This window comes from Ammospiza caudacuta, chromosome 12 (genome assembly GCF_027887145.1).
Source record: "Ammospiza caudacuta isolate bAmmCau1 chromosome 12, bAmmCau1.pri, whole genome shotgun sequence".
Taxonomy (NCBI): domain Eukaryota; kingdom Metazoa; phylum Chordata; class Aves; order Passeriformes; family Passerellidae; genus Ammospiza; species Ammospiza caudacuta.
In genome coordinates this window covers 706,277-721,495 of record NC_080604.1, presented here as the reverse complement: position 1 = coordinate 721,495, position 15,219 = coordinate 706,277, and the positions used below count along the sequence as shown (strand labels likewise).

At 42.0% G+C, this 15,219-nt stretch overlaps 1 protein-coding gene across 4 annotated transcripts in view; it reads right to left on the bottom strand.

Moving 5' to 3' along the window:
• FAM120A (family with sequence similarity 120 member A) overlaps window positions 1-15,219 on the bottom strand; it is a 46,452-nt gene that overhangs the window by 11,617 nt on the left and 19,616 nt on the right. For 3 of the 4 annotated variants that reach the window (XM_058813241.1, XM_058813239.1, XM_058813242.1), the window contains exons 6-12: window positions 14,536-14,636; window positions 13,961-14,244; window positions 13,148-13,235; window positions 9,690-9,914; window positions 7,283-7,457; window positions 1,437-1,686; window positions 595-709 (exon numbers count right to left, since the gene is read on the bottom strand). In XM_058813241.1, the coding sequence (XP_058669224.1) occupies window positions 595-709; window positions 1,437-1,686; window positions 7,283-7,457; window positions 9,690-9,914; window positions 13,148-13,235; window positions 13,961-14,244; window positions 14,536-14,636 (1,238 nt within the window). The remainder of the gene's footprint in view (window positions 1-594; window positions 710-1,436; window positions 1,687-7,282; window positions 7,458-9,689; window positions 9,915-13,147; window positions 13,236-13,960; window positions 14,245-14,535; window positions 14,637-15,219) is intronic. The other variant, XM_058813240.1, reaches the window with a different exon arrangement.

Sequence of the window (15,219 nt, the reverse complement as noted above, 5' to 3'; positions counted from 1 at the left end):
TATGATTGAAAAATTTTAAAAAACACTACTAAATCAAAACATTATCTGCTATTAGTGGCCTTTTGGTTTGTGTTGGAATGGCAAGAATATTTTCTCTGGGAATTCCTTTCTTAGGTCTCTAAGAACAGTGATTTTCACACTGGAGTTTCTTTCCCTATGCATCAGATCTTAAGAGAGAAGTGAGACTTGGTGACTCTACAATAGATACCTTTGCCAAAATCTATACACCTAGATGTCATTTAGGCTATGGGCTCAACATCTCTGGAAGTGTTCCACGCCAGGTTAGATGGGGCTTGGAGCAACTTGGGATAGTGGAAGGTGTCCCTGCCCATGTCAGGGAGTGGAATGAGATGGGCCTTATTTAAGGTCTCTCCCAACCCAACCCACACTGTGATTTTGATGCATTGTGTTGTGTTTGGAAAATGGACATTGCAGACCATTGCAGCCATCTCTGCAACACTTTAAGCTGCTATGACTAATATTTTGGAAAGTACAGGCTTTTAGTGAGGCACCTACAGATCAGCCACTACAGTTAATTCCTGCATCAGCTGCAAACAAATCTCCTCAATTATCTAAGTCCTAGTTAAGAATTACCTTGAGTTCCTGAAGCTGGTCAGGTTCATAGAGCTTTGGAGACAACGCTTGGGCAAGGAAAGCATCGAGTTCCTGGCGGCGCAGAATGCGCACCCCCGGCCACTGTACCATGTACCTGGAGGGAAGCACGGCCCCGTCAGTGCCCCGGCCGGGGCGGCCACGGCACAAACCACCAGGGCACACACACAGGGTACACACACAGGGACATGGCACAGCACAGAAACATGCTGGGCACGGAAAAGAGCAGCTCTAAGATACCACTGATTTTGCATACCAAGTAGCCTATAAGGAGAAACAGTGCTCAAAAGGCATGATGAGGTTCAATAGAACCAAAGACAAATTTACATTTATCATTCTCAAAAATGGCTTAAATTTTACCATGTTTAAGATGCTTACCTTGGATTCTGAAAGAACTATAAGCTAATTGTCTTAAATAATTACCCCAAATGTAAGCATCTCCCAATTCCTCTGTCAATTTTCAATGTGAAAATTTAATAGTTCAGGATTTTGGAACTTATGACTTTTTCTTCGGAAATCTGGAAGCTTTTGTTGTGCAACTTTACCCACAGAACCCTCTGAGGCCCCAAAAGTTGTTTATTTTTACCAAGCTGAAGTCTTGAGTACACTAAGGTAAAACTAATTCAAATGATAAAACCTCTTTGCAACACAAGACCTTTTTTATCTTCCCCTCAATCCTTTAGAGACTGATAAAGAACTACACACATGCTTTTCTACAACCAAACTCCCTCCCCCAGTGAGGCTGCAAATATGAATTAGCACTTTCTAGAGATCCCAGAGTAAAACCTTACTCCAGTTCTGATGGCCCTGGAGGTGACACTAACCTCAGCACACAGCAGAGCACCATAAGATGAGTGGGCACATTAGTTGGGTTGAGCATTGCTGGTGTGTCTGATCGCATACAGGCCAGGAACGCCCTCATACGTCGGTTCTTGTCTTCCACAGCTTTGCCCAGCCACAGCTTCTTCAGGTTTGGGCAGGTCCACTCCCTGAAGGCGAGGGCTTCCACCAGCTCAGGGGTCTGAGGAGATTTGCCTTTGTAAGCAGCCCATTCCTTAATTATCACCGGTGAAACTGCAGGATGGCAACGACAGAAAGAAATCAGCCTGACTTAGTATTTCATATTCCGGCATTTATTTCAACCTTCACATGCAAGAGATTTTGATTGAAAAAGCATCACTTCAAGACTGCAGTAGTGTGCTGGATTACACTGCCAAACAGGTAATTTAAACCCTGCATGAAATACTTTTAATTGTGATCACTTACAAATGAGGTGTATACAGACATGCATACACTAGGAATGTCATGCTAATATTTTCAAATGAATATACAACATAGAGGGAATACACACATTTTTCTAAAACAAACAGCACAACTTCCCCTGGAAGTGTTCGATGCCAGGGTGGACAGGGCTTGAAAGAAACCTGGTCTACTGGAATGTGCTTCTGCCCATAGCAGGATTGGAAATGGATGGTGCTTAAGGTCCCTTCCAATCTTAACCATTCTATGATTTTAACTTAAAAGTGCAATTTTCTCCTTAAATATCTGTGTCATATCTGTCTGTGATCATACTGTCACATTTGACAACACTTGTGTACGATCACAAACCTATTCCAGAGGTGGTCTTTTAAGAACAATACGATCATAGTGATTCTATTTGAATCATATTTAAACCTGGTATTATTATACTTGTCTGCAGCTGTTCAGCTACCGCAATGGAATGAGATCTCAAATATAGGCAAGTGCGGAGTTCTCCCTAAACATTTTACAAAACACTACTTTATATTAAGCCTTCCCATTTATTGCACTGCTTTCTATGAAGAGGTTAGTGGTTTTGTGCCTAATCTCCCTCTCATCTGCATCAGCACGAAGATAGTTCACTCTACATTGCTACTAAATCATCTCCATTCCTCTATTTGAAGACAACCAGAACAGAAGACAAGTTCAAGTCAAGGCTGAGACACTATACCTTTGGCCTTGAAGCAACCCGAGCCTGACACAGTTCACAGTGTGCCTGCACCCTGCCAACTCTGAGCCAGTTATGCAGTGTGGAAAGGTTCAAGGAACTTGTTAGTGCAGGTTCAGGTTACAGCCCAGGGGGATTCCCTGAGGGAGCCCAGACCTGTTCACTCTGCTGGAAATCCACTGGATACAGCCTGGGGAATACATCCCACTGGTGCCAGCACAGGCCTGACGGCTACAAAGCAATGGGGCAGCAACCTAATATGTGATTCTATAGCCAAGGGCAGGCAAACCACAGCAGAGGTGATGGTCAGGATTACAGAGCAAAGCTCCAGAACACCCCAAAGAGCTCTCCTGCTTTTCATGAACAAACCCAGCCTAGCATTACAGTTACTCTTCACAGAGCTCAGGGCAGTTTTACAAAACCACGCACAGCAACGCAAATAAACACTGACATATTTAGTTGGTCACCTCACTATAAAATCATGTTCTATTTTGGTTGCTTCCAGGTTTTATGCACCCCCACACTCTAAAGATGGGCTCTAACAGCCAGCCGAGCTACCCTGCCCTAGTGCACAGCTCATCTCTCTGGGTTTCTCTGCTTGCTTAGGCCCAGAACAGCAAATACAAATAAAAGTATGTCTTTTATGTCTGCTTTCAAACTGTTCTGTAATTGCTTTAGATATCAGAAGCAAAGCTGTACACACCACCAGTGTTTTCCCAGTGTTTCTTTCACTTATACTGAACACACTTCTTAAGCTTATAAGAACAGAATGTTTTATGTCTATGTTTTCTACCTTACGTTTCAACATTCAAATACGGTTCAAAGTTTTTAATCTGTGGATGAAAACTTCCACAGCCCTGTGACAAGAAGGTCACAGGAAGAATACCTCAGCCTTTCATTCAGCCACATGCTACAAAGGTTACACTAGAGATGCACACTGCTTTCTATGTTGTGTAAAATAATAATATACAAGATCACTAGAATGGCTAGAGTGGGAACAGACCTTAAAGCCCACCTTGTTCCATCCCCCACTGTGGCAGGATGACCTGTGCTGGGGCCTCACCACTCTCACAAGGAAGAATTTCTTCCCAATATTCCATAATTGCCCTCAGGAAGCAATTCCCCTTGTCCTGTCACTCCAAGCCCTTGTCCCAAGTCCACCTGCAGCTCTCTTGGAGTCCCTTTAGGTACTGGAAAGGGCTCCAATTCTCCCTGAAGCCTTGTCTTCTCCAGGCTAAAGAGTCCTCCCAGAGTGTCTCCACAGCAGCAGTGTTCCAGCCCTCAGAACACCTTCATAGCCTTCTCTGGACTTGCTCCTGCAGATGCATGCCCTGTGCTGAGGACCCACAGCTGGGTGCAGGTAACCATGCTTCTTGTGGAAAGGTTTAACACAAAGGTCAATCTAGTGGGCTGGAATAGAGTTTCCTCTCTGAGTGATGGGGATGAGGAACTGCAGCTGAATCCACTAACAAGCAACTCTAGCACTGTCCACCAAAAATTAGCACTTAACCTAACAGATGGATCCAGTAGTTGTCCATATCCACTAATTTTTCCAGGGCGTTCCTTAAACCTTTGAAAAATCTCCACTGAGACTGCTGCCAAACCCCCTGCATCCTCAGCTGACAGAATCACGTATGGAGACTTCCACTGAGACATGGGCAGTGCCTACCCTGAAAGCTACATAGACTACTACTTGATCAGCATGTTCAGCCCCATTACCATGGTGTACATTACACTGTTTGCATACCAAACCTCATCCTACTGCTCATCAGCACGTTTGAATGCTCACTGAGGCCTAAGGCACCACACAATCTATGGACCTCTGCTTTCAACAGTGTCCTCATGACATGCTGAGGCTAATCCAAGCAGAGGGTCAGCATCAACCTGCACAACAGTAACCTGCTTAATGAACACCTGAGTGCCATTACAGACTCTGAAGGCACCAGCCATAGCACCTCAGCAGAGCTCTGGTTGCCAAGCACAGCTCCAGGGTCTGGTCTTATTCATTTACTGTGATTTTTAACCTTACAATCCTTCCTGACAGCACAGCTTGAGCTCAGCACACTTGATTTTGCACGAGGGCTACTGCCCAAGAGACACGGCTTTCCTCTTGGCTGAGTACATGCGTGATGGGAACAGCAGGTCACCTGGGGCTGGGCTCAAAGTAACAAACCCTGGGATCCAAGCAGGAGCTCTGCCAGCTTGTGCAAGCATGCCTTGCACCGAGCAGAGAGAGCAGATGGTTTCACTACACACATGGATTTATCAGGACACGGCAATAACCTGGTGCAGGGCTTGACAAGCAGAGCAAGGGAGAGCCTTGGTTTCCACCCCCTGGAGGGAAGGGCAGCACGGACAGCACCGTGCCCTTGGCAGCCAAACACAATGAGGCACTCTGTGACCCAGCAGCTCCTGTCCTCTGAGAGCACAGATGAGGCCATGTACACAGACACTGATCACTGAAGAACCCCACTGACTGTTGTTTCTTATTGGCTTTTAAACTTCATACAAAAAATAATGATTTAAAAGTCAAGAAGCCATCCATTTCATGATAGATCCATTATCTTGCCATCTACATATTTAGTAGTAATCCTGATGTGTCAGTTTATTATGCATTTTTCCCAGCTTCCCATAACCCTCATGTACAATATCCTTGCCAATTATTCAGGAACTATTATTAAGTTGCCAGTGTTTGGTTAGTACAACAAAGATGACAAGATTTTAGATATTAATATTCATTACCTCTCTACATAAATCTTAAGGATCATTTCCATTTCTTCAGAAACTAATTTATTGATTCTCTTAACATATCTTAGTACCTAGATTTTCTTTTAATTGTCTTCATTACAGCATTTCATAACATACTCATTTCTGAGAGCAGCAAAATAATGTAGACACTGGAGGTGAATGAGCATCACCAGTTCATTATAGTCTGGGTGCTCAAAAAAGTTAGAGAAGGCTAATCAGTGCTTCAGACACTGTTCTCTCCTTATGTCTCGCACAGACCGCCCAAGCCTTGTAAGAGAGCCAACCAAAATAAAGGCACTCCTGCACCAGAGCCCCTTCACACCCCACACCTGCACAGCAGCCCAAATCCATCTTTACTGGCACTGCCAGCTTTGCAGCCAAGCAAGGAACTTTTGGGCATATGCTCAAATCGGCTTCTGCTTTTTTAAGAGCTTGGTCAGTCCTAAGCTAGAAGTAGGTCAGTAGCTGAATGCATCCTGCAGCAAGATTTGCCAGAGCTCTTGTAACTAAACTAAGTCAGCAGCAGTGTGCTTACCCTCCAGAGGTAAACTCTGGAAAGCAGGATAAATGGAGAGAAAATAGAGATTATATAGGCTTCCCCAGTAGCCTACAGAGAACATTCTAGGTTTATGAGATTAACCTGAAGCAGGCCTCCAGCACACCTCCAGCACTCAGCCACTTCACCAAAAGACAGCTCTGGTACGCTTTTCAGGACAGAATTCTCATGAGGATACACAATGACTGCAAATAAAATCAGTGTTTTAATCCTGAAATGACCTTGTAACCCAAAATATCACCAAGTTGTGTGAGTCTTAAGAAGTAAAGTTTGTGAGTAGGTGTGCTGAGGTATTATTCAAGCAGTAATACTAAATACTGTAATAGTAAATACTGATTCCCACAAAGTAACTGGCAAAGATAAACAGCTTTTCAAACATCATTGGGAGATTACCATCGTCACTACAAATGTACAAAAACATTCTCAATCACAAATGGAAAGCGCAGAGGGCAGGGAATGAACATAAAGTTTACAACTGACAGTTATTTTTATCCTTTTACACATGAAGCCTGTGAATGATGATTTCATACATTCTGAATATCTGATTCTTAAATTTACCATAGTGACAGGAGACTCCCACATTTAAATACTTGTGCTGCTGCTGCCTTGCACTGAATGCTTCAGCATTCCTGTAACCTTTATAAGCTGCTGCTGCAAAGTTCAGTCATTTCCTTGTATGCATTCATTATAACAAAAACACTCTAGAACGAGGACTGAAATGACAGTAATTCCTGGAAACTGAAGACTTAAAAGACAACTTTCAGATTAATGAGAAGATTAACATCTGTATCTCTGAACAAATCAAAGGATCTTTTGACAAGGCTGTTTGCAGAAGTCTAGTCTGTCCTCACCCAGGGCTACCTTTGGTTACATTACACCCTGATTTCTGTGGCATTTAATTAAACTAGGTTTTTGTATGCCAATACCTGAAGGACACATGATACTTGCAAAGTTCCCTGAGGTACCTTCAGGGACACATTTGGGAAGCCAGGGCAAGTTAACCTGTGCACCTCTGATTTTTGAAAAAAGCAGGCAGATTTGTACATGTGCAGAGAATAGAAGTTTCCTAAAATCCAGTTCTGCCATACACAGAAATGACATCACAAGCTGACATCACTCATTGCAGGTCTGGCAGCAGCTTAAGCAAAGGTTCAAAACAAAGCTTCAGAGCTTGCTTAGAAATAGCAACATTTATAACTCTTAAACTATGATAGGAAATAAAATTTCAAAGTAGCAACATCTTTTTCTCTTATCCACAGCATCCAACAGGCATGAAATTCCTCTGGCTTCAGCTACCTTGAGGGGATCTTAGCAACAATTTCCATTCACACCATGGTACAAGTGGCTCTGAAACCACAGCAAAGGGAAGAGGAATAAAGCATGGGTTGTGCAGTACGTACACTCTGGTGGAAGTCTGTTCTTTCTAAAAGCAAGCCTTTCAGTTTTCTTTCTGCTTTCTGCCAAACTAAACAGGACTCCGTAAACATACTGACGCACTGGCCTATACAGGAGAGCAGCAGGAGGCAAGTCTTTGTTGGCTTCATCTTCTATAGAAACGGCGATTTTGATTTCACCCTTTGGCATGAAAGAAAGCAGAGAAAGATGACATGTTACAGTGAACAAGAAGCATTCAGGTATGCACAGCAACCCAATCCAACCCTAATACACGTCCAGCTAGTCAAGACAAATGTGGATCTCAGGGAAGGATTAGCCCAGCCTGCTTCATTTCCTCCAGGTTCTGTTGCTTTCCTCTTTTCCTTCTCCACCACACATATATTGGTCTAGACATGTGAGGATTAACTAAATATTGCTCTTTTAATACAGGCACTTGGAAAAACAGCACACATGGAAATAGAGCAAAGTGCTTTTAGACAGCCAAAGCACATTTGAAGCTGATCTAGATTTCAGGCAGTTATCTTAAAAAATACTCATGCGGTCTAAAAGCACCAGTCTGACTTTTTGCTGCAGGATTTGAAACACTATTGGGGACTCACTGTAAGAAAAAAATGCATGAGCACACGTGGACAAAAACCACCTACCTGGGAATTGCTACAATAAGGCTAGGTTTGAATTACTACAATAAGGCTAGGTTTCTACATGTATGTAAAAATTTAACATTTATACCTTTTAAGAAAAAAAAAGCATGAAAGAACCTTCCAACATTTTCCCTCAAAACAGCAACACTGTTTTCTATAACTGCACATCCAAACATGTTAAGATATTCTTGGAAAATGACTGACTGCACTGTCCCCAAAAATCAACCTTTATTTTTAACAATGACAAGAAAACACTCCGTTGTGCTACTTTCTCTTAAAAAAACCCTATTTAAACTATCCCAGTAATGAATTCTGAAGGTGACACCTTGAAGTGGTTACATTAGGATATTGTCAGGTTTAACTGGACAACATTACCTTAGATGTAAGGTTATGTGTCAAAGGTCTCTCCCACCACAAGGTTCAAGAGTTCTGCACTAGAGTCACAGAGACCTCCAGCAGCTCCAGGCTGAGCCAGAGGGGCAGGAAAGGCCCTGGGGGTGCTGTGGCAGTGGCTGAACAGGAGCCCAGGTGGGTTAGAAGGACCAGGGCACCTTGGGCTGCTCAGCACTGGTGTGGCAGCAGGGCCAGGGCAGTGTCCATCCCCTGTGCTGGACATGCTGGGGTCAGTTTTGAGCCCCTCACAACAAGAAAGAGCTGCAGGGGCTGGAGTGTGTCCAGAGAAGGGAACGGAGCTGGGAAGGGGCTCAGCCTCAGGAGGGACCTGCTTGCTCTGCACAGCTCCCTGACAGGAGAGCACAGCCAGCAGGGGCAGGCTCTGTTTCCAGGACAAAGGAAGTGGCTTCAGGCAGCAGGGGAGTCCCCATCCATGGAGGATTTAAAAGCCACGCAGATGCAGCACGTGGGGGCATGGCTCAGTGGTGGCCTTGGCAGTGCTGGGTTAACAGTTTATCTTGAAGATCAAGATAATCTTACTCAATGGTCTTGAAGATCTTTTCTAACCTAAATGATTCGGTGATTAAACATCAAGTAGCATTTAAACATGCTAAGAATATTTGGCTATGCAAAGTGTGAAACAGAACTGGCATCAATGGTCCTCACAGACCTTCTGATTCTTCTTCACTTGTCTTTGACCAAAAAGTGTAAGAACACGACAGCAAAACGAGCTATGGTATCAACAAATGGGAAACAGGAAATCCAAACCTCAACCCTGATGCAGTAACTTTTAGTTTGATGGATTTCAGATCTGCCTGTGGTCCTCATTGTCCTGAAGAGGATTTTTAAGGTGAATAAAAGTTAACAGGCATGGGGACAGTGGCATTTTGCTAGCTGCTGATACAAAAGGGATTTCTTAGAACCGTTGTGGGTCTCTAGGGGCCAGCTACCAGTAATGGAAGGGATCAGACTGGGAGAGAAAACAATCTCAGTACTTCTGAATACTGAAAATAGAGAAGACTTGGCACAGACACCAAAGCACATATGCAGGAATTTTTAGATGGAAATGGACTCTGCATAAACACACGCACGTAGACATATACACCCATGCATAGAGAGACATACAAATAACTGCAAATAGTTGGGAAAAATAATTTTCTAAATAAACACTTCTAATTATAGCCATCTCATATTTACTGGTACAATGTACCATATCAGTGCTTAGAAAACAGGGGGGAAACAGGTTCAAACAACTAAAAAGTGACCAGAAGTTAGAGCATTAAAAGGAGGTTAAAATCTGATACTCTAGCCAGAAATGCCAGGGCAATTATCTTCACAGAATCATTTTCTCACAGTAGCTCATTTTAAAATGTCATACCTTGGTTAGGACATGAAAGATGTAGGGATACATTAACCCCTTCTTGTGCCTGTGCTCTGCCACTCGTAATACTTCAGGTGCTACCGGAGGTAATGGAGGGGTGGTAATATCCATGTGGTTTCTGGTGGGCATAGACAGCAGGCATGGGATTTGTGGATTACTGCTTTGATTCCCTTTGACATCAGCTGCCTGACTTCCTGAAGAAGCACTAGAGGAACCTTCTGCCTGTAACAGAACACACAAAATAAAGTGCTTTGGATGTGTCCAGAAACACAACAGGAGATCAACCAAGAGAAACAGCAAACTTCCTCCCTCACCCCTAATGAAAACAGTACATCCTCACATCACACTGTGGCAGCGTGCAGAATGTATTATCCAAAGCTGGCTGCAAGGTTTTCAGGAAACCTTCCGCCATTGTTTGCTAGTAGAACCAAATTACTAAGAAAATAAATATTATGATAAAGCTTTTAATTCATTAACAGCAGCAAAAATTACTGTTTTCTAAAAATTTTAACTGCCTAATGCAGAAGTGAACTAATGGACTCCCAACTCCATGTGTTAATTGAGAGTCACATAGTCTGTAATTTATCTAGATTTCCATAAACATAGGCCTTCTCAGCTTGCAATTCCACTCAAAACAGGGGAAATTTCATGGTTCAATTAAATAACATGTAAAATACATAGTGTCCAAACTCAAAACCTGGTAAATGCTGTTGAGTTTTTTGGCTGTTAGGGTTTTTGTTAACATAAAAGCTCTTTGAGAAGATTGTAAGAGAAAATGCTGAAGTTTTCTGACTGGAAAACTAAAGTGGCATTCTATTCCAGTTCTAGAAATGCAGTTTATAAACTTATGGGAAAAATACAATGCACAAAAATATACTGTAAACCTTCCAACCTTTATGTTGATTTCTCACAGATACAACAAAAAAAATTTGCAGTTCATTCCTGAAAATCCTGGTCTTCAAAACCAAAAGCTGGTTTTAGCTTAAGAGTTCCTGTTAGCTTCATGCATTATCAATTATCATAGTGACAGTAAAAACTTTTGAGAGCAAAATTTCACCACTTGATGATACATCATGTATGAGTATTTTCATGGTATCAGTAAAGAAGTTCACATGCTTCCTAAGACTTGAAAAGCAAGGCTGAAATGGAAATGGCCAAAGCATGAAATCCCACAGAACATGTAACATAAAAAATAGGCCCAAACAAACTCAGGTGGTTCTCCTCAGACCCACAAAAAATTCAAACCTAAATCAAACAATAAAAAACCCCACACAACTTTCAAAAGTCTTCTACAGAAAACTGTAGGTAGTAAAAACAGGCTCTAGTAAAATATCAAAGGGCAACCTTCTTTTCAGATGATGTTTTAATCACACAATCAAAGAGGATGTTACTGAAAGATTGTATTTTAGTTGGTAATATAGACTTCATTTGAGTTATAAAAATGAAAATATAGAGATGAATTGGTTAAAACCTGTAAACCAGAACGTTTCCAAAACAATATGCTTAATAACAAATGCTTTTATAACAGTTTTATTAAATCTGTGTTATAGTATTAACTATATCCATGTCAGGTTAAAGAATTTTCCCGTCTTCTACTACCCCAACAAGTCTAAGTCAGCAATTCTGAACCACGAGAAGTTTACAGAACTATCAATTACTGGGGGCACACAGGGAAGAAAACAAAACCCTCACATGACAGCAATGCTTTCCCTGACTACAGTACCCAGGCTCCTTCTGCATCTGCTCCAGCAATATTCCAACACCTAAGCTGAAGAAACACCACAGTTAAAGGGTGATTCTTTTCTTTAGAAATATGCCTCCAGCCAAATGAGAGGAGCTTATCTTTGTCATGTAGAATTCACACTGTGAGATAACTGGTTTTTGACATTTAATTTTGACATTTAAGTTAAGTGAAAGGAGTGTCAACACTGCTGCTACCTGCCTGACCCATGCTGGATTTTCAGCACTTCAGAAAATCACATAGCTCACTCACTTGAAATCTTCATAGAATCACAGACTGGAAGGGACCTTTGAGACCATCTTGTTCCACCCCTGCCATGGCCAGGAACACCTTCCACTATCTCAGGCTGCTCTGGGCCCTGTCCAACCTGGCCTTGGACACTTCCAGGGATGGGGCAGCTTCTCTGGGCAACTTCTTAAGGAAGTACTACCTCTTTTCTCTATCATTATTGTTTCACCTCTCCAGGAAATGAGTTCATTTACAAAATGTACTCACAATCCTTCCTTTTGTGCTCAAAAGACACTTCTGCCTTCTCCAGCTACTGAGGGCTGACAAAGTGGTTTGATAATCAAAAACAAACAGGCATAAAGCTCAGGAGCATTACTACATTAAACTGTATACATTTAAGTCAGCCTGTTCATACATCTCCTGGAAAGTTCAGTGAGTGCTGGTTCATCTCTGGCTCAGTGTAGGGACTGTCTCTGTGAAAGGATGCTTGGGGCTGGGAGAGCCACAGGGCTGCACACAGGGCCCAGCCCAGCAGAGGAGAAAGGAATGTAATAGGTCAAATTAGCATTTGCATACAGTGACTAATCCCAGGCAGACACAGCTACGGTCTGCAGAAATAATAACTGCTGATGGATGAAATCATCCACTTGATATTTTAAGCACAAAAGCCCAAGTTTACTGGAATTCCTGTGCCCAAAGTACAGGGAAAATGTTCTGCTTGCTCACAGTGTAACTAACTCAAGATCAGGGTTTTTTGACAGAGTTAAGTTGGTGTACAGCTCTACCATTAAGACACAGATATTAAGTGCAAATGCTCTGAATGTTCTTTCCAAACACTGATCAAACTTGGAATAGAGATCATCATGTTCTTGATTTGAACGTGGTTTGAAATCTCCAATTTAATAATGATAAATCTTTATCAAGGGCTATCTAGCCCATCTTTACTGAGTTAAACAGCAACACTAACTGGCCCCATGGAGCTACTTTACAAGTATTATGTGAAATTCCTACCATGCAATTATAAAGGACCTTTAATTCCTCAGCTGAGTGCTAATGCACCTGCAGTGCCTGTGGCTAGCACTGACTGTGTCAGAGCTGTGCTTGCTCCACTGTGGCTTACAGACATGGACTCTGACTCCATGGACACTCAGACTGCCACACTCCTTCCTAAAATTCCAACATGCACTACTGGAAGCCCAGAAAGCAACATCTGAGGGTGAGATTGTTGGCTAAGGGCCAAACAAAGTTATTGATTTGTTCCTGATTTGTATCTAGCATTTTCTAAAACATCCTATTTCATGTTTGTATTTATGCATATGCTACAGTGTCCTTGGAAAACTTCCTCCTGTATTCCAAAGCTGTTGTTCTGTAACTAACAAAGCATAAAGGTTTGCACTAAATACTGTGGATCAATACTGAAAATCCTCCTCCAAGTCTGCCGGAAAGTTTTAACACAAAGTAATAAAATGTGAATTTAAGGAAATACCTTTGTTTGGTCTCCCAGCTCTCCACGTGTTTGACCTTCTGACTGGGTTCCTGGCTTTTCCCAGCCTATTTTGTTCCCACTGACATGGCTGAAGGACAACAGAAAGAAAAACATCATGCTAAAATGCAGTTTGAGAGATAGTGAAGTAAATTCTTGGTGTCTGTGACTGGAATTTTGGGCAAGATATTCTGATTTTAAGGGATGCTTTCTATTAAAAATGTCCATTTGCAGGAGTCTTGGAACTTCAGACTTGTCAGAAACATTTATGCAAAATTCTGACTAATACTTTGTTAGTTTTATCTTTGCAAATTTAAAACCCTTACCACAACTCCTTTTCATTTTATGCTCAAATTTAGGATGTGTAAACAGTACAAGTTCAGTGAAGTTCTGTAGATTATAGCTTCTGAAATTTTAATGACTTCTGCTGTGAAGATGGAATATTTTTATACAAAGTAAAGGAAAGGACTGGAAGGGTTTACGACATTTACCAAAACCTCGCTCTCTCAATAAAACCTAAGGGCAGAAGAGGAAAAACACCCAACACTTTTTGGTTTTGGCTTCCTGCTTAAGGAACAAAGCGATGAGATTGAACAATGCACAGTCCGCAGTCACAGTGACCCAAAACTATCTTTTTAAGGTCTGTCACATCACTGATTTGCAGATTTCTGCAATGACACTTGTGGGCTCCTTTCAGCTCAGGGTATTCAATGATTAATTCTATGATTCTTACTTTCAGGACACAGGTAAACTATTTTGAAAGTAAATTCATTTTAACAGAAGCTGAGTAAGTGAATATCCTCATGAGAAACTTACTTCACTGCACCTCCATTGCCTTCATCATTGTCAGAGGACGAAGATGTAGAAGAGGCAGGAAAATAGGTTGAATCCACATGATTGGGGCTCCCACTCTGGGCTGGATTTATTGGAGAAGACCGTTCATACAATGGTGTGTGTTTTCCTTCGTGAGGAATGTTACTGTAATTGTTCTGCTCAGACAGACTTTTCCCACCTGTTTCCAAGGTGATGGCTGGCTCAGAGAGGCTGTATGGGTATGGACCCTGGCCTTGGGCCCCACCCTGACTGGACATCTGCTGGGCCTAAAACAAAGGGATCTCTCTTGAGTGAAGGCAGCTAAGGCTTTGCTTTGAAAACAAAATACATTCTTTAATCAAGTGGCCTTTTCCAAACGTATGCATTAAAACTCAGCCATCTTGAGCATCCACAAAAACTGTTCCACCAGAGGCTGTAGCATCACTTTAGTTTCAGGTTTAAAATTCAGTCAGTGACTGCCCACACTGAAAAAGCTGGTTCCACCTTTCCCACCTGGATTCCAGTTTGCTGAGCACTGCAGACCTCTCCCCAAGGAGCAGGGCAGAAGCTGTACTCACCACAGGTTTTGCTTGTAGTGAGGTCTGTGGAATGTTAAGCATCTGAGAAGGAACATATGGTGGCACTATCCCAGGCATACCAAACTGATTCGGTCTGGCTGCTGTATTGCAGGGGAGGAGGGGAAAAGAGAAGGAAAAAAAAAAGAAAAAAACCCAAGCACTCATGAAAACACTCAGTATTTGACACAAATGTTACCTTGTTTGTCCTTCTGCTTCTATGGTTTATTTATTCTTGTTCTGTTAGCACTACTGTTTTCTCCTATGCCTTTAAGTCAGTTTTATTCATTTCTACCTTTCAACAGAAATACTTTGTAGCTTGTGAAGTGTATTTTATGTGTCTCGCCTTCTTTCAGATCTTTGTATCCCTCATTGCTGCACATTCCTATTTTGTCTGGGAATCAAAGGGAGCTTACAAGAAAATAAACTCCAAGACATGTCATAATGGAGACACTGCCAACATCACACAAATACAGAATGCTGACATTTTGTCATTTGAATATCTGACCTAGAGTAGCCTCTTAACCCTTTGATACATGTCTTTGGAAGTAAATCAAGACACCCCAACACCTTCCACAAGAGCAGGAAAAATCTGTGTCACTCTACTAGTATAGTAACTGAAGATTTTTAGAAAATTTCAGCTAAAATGACATTTTAGTGTTAAGACTGGGGCATGAGTAGGAAATC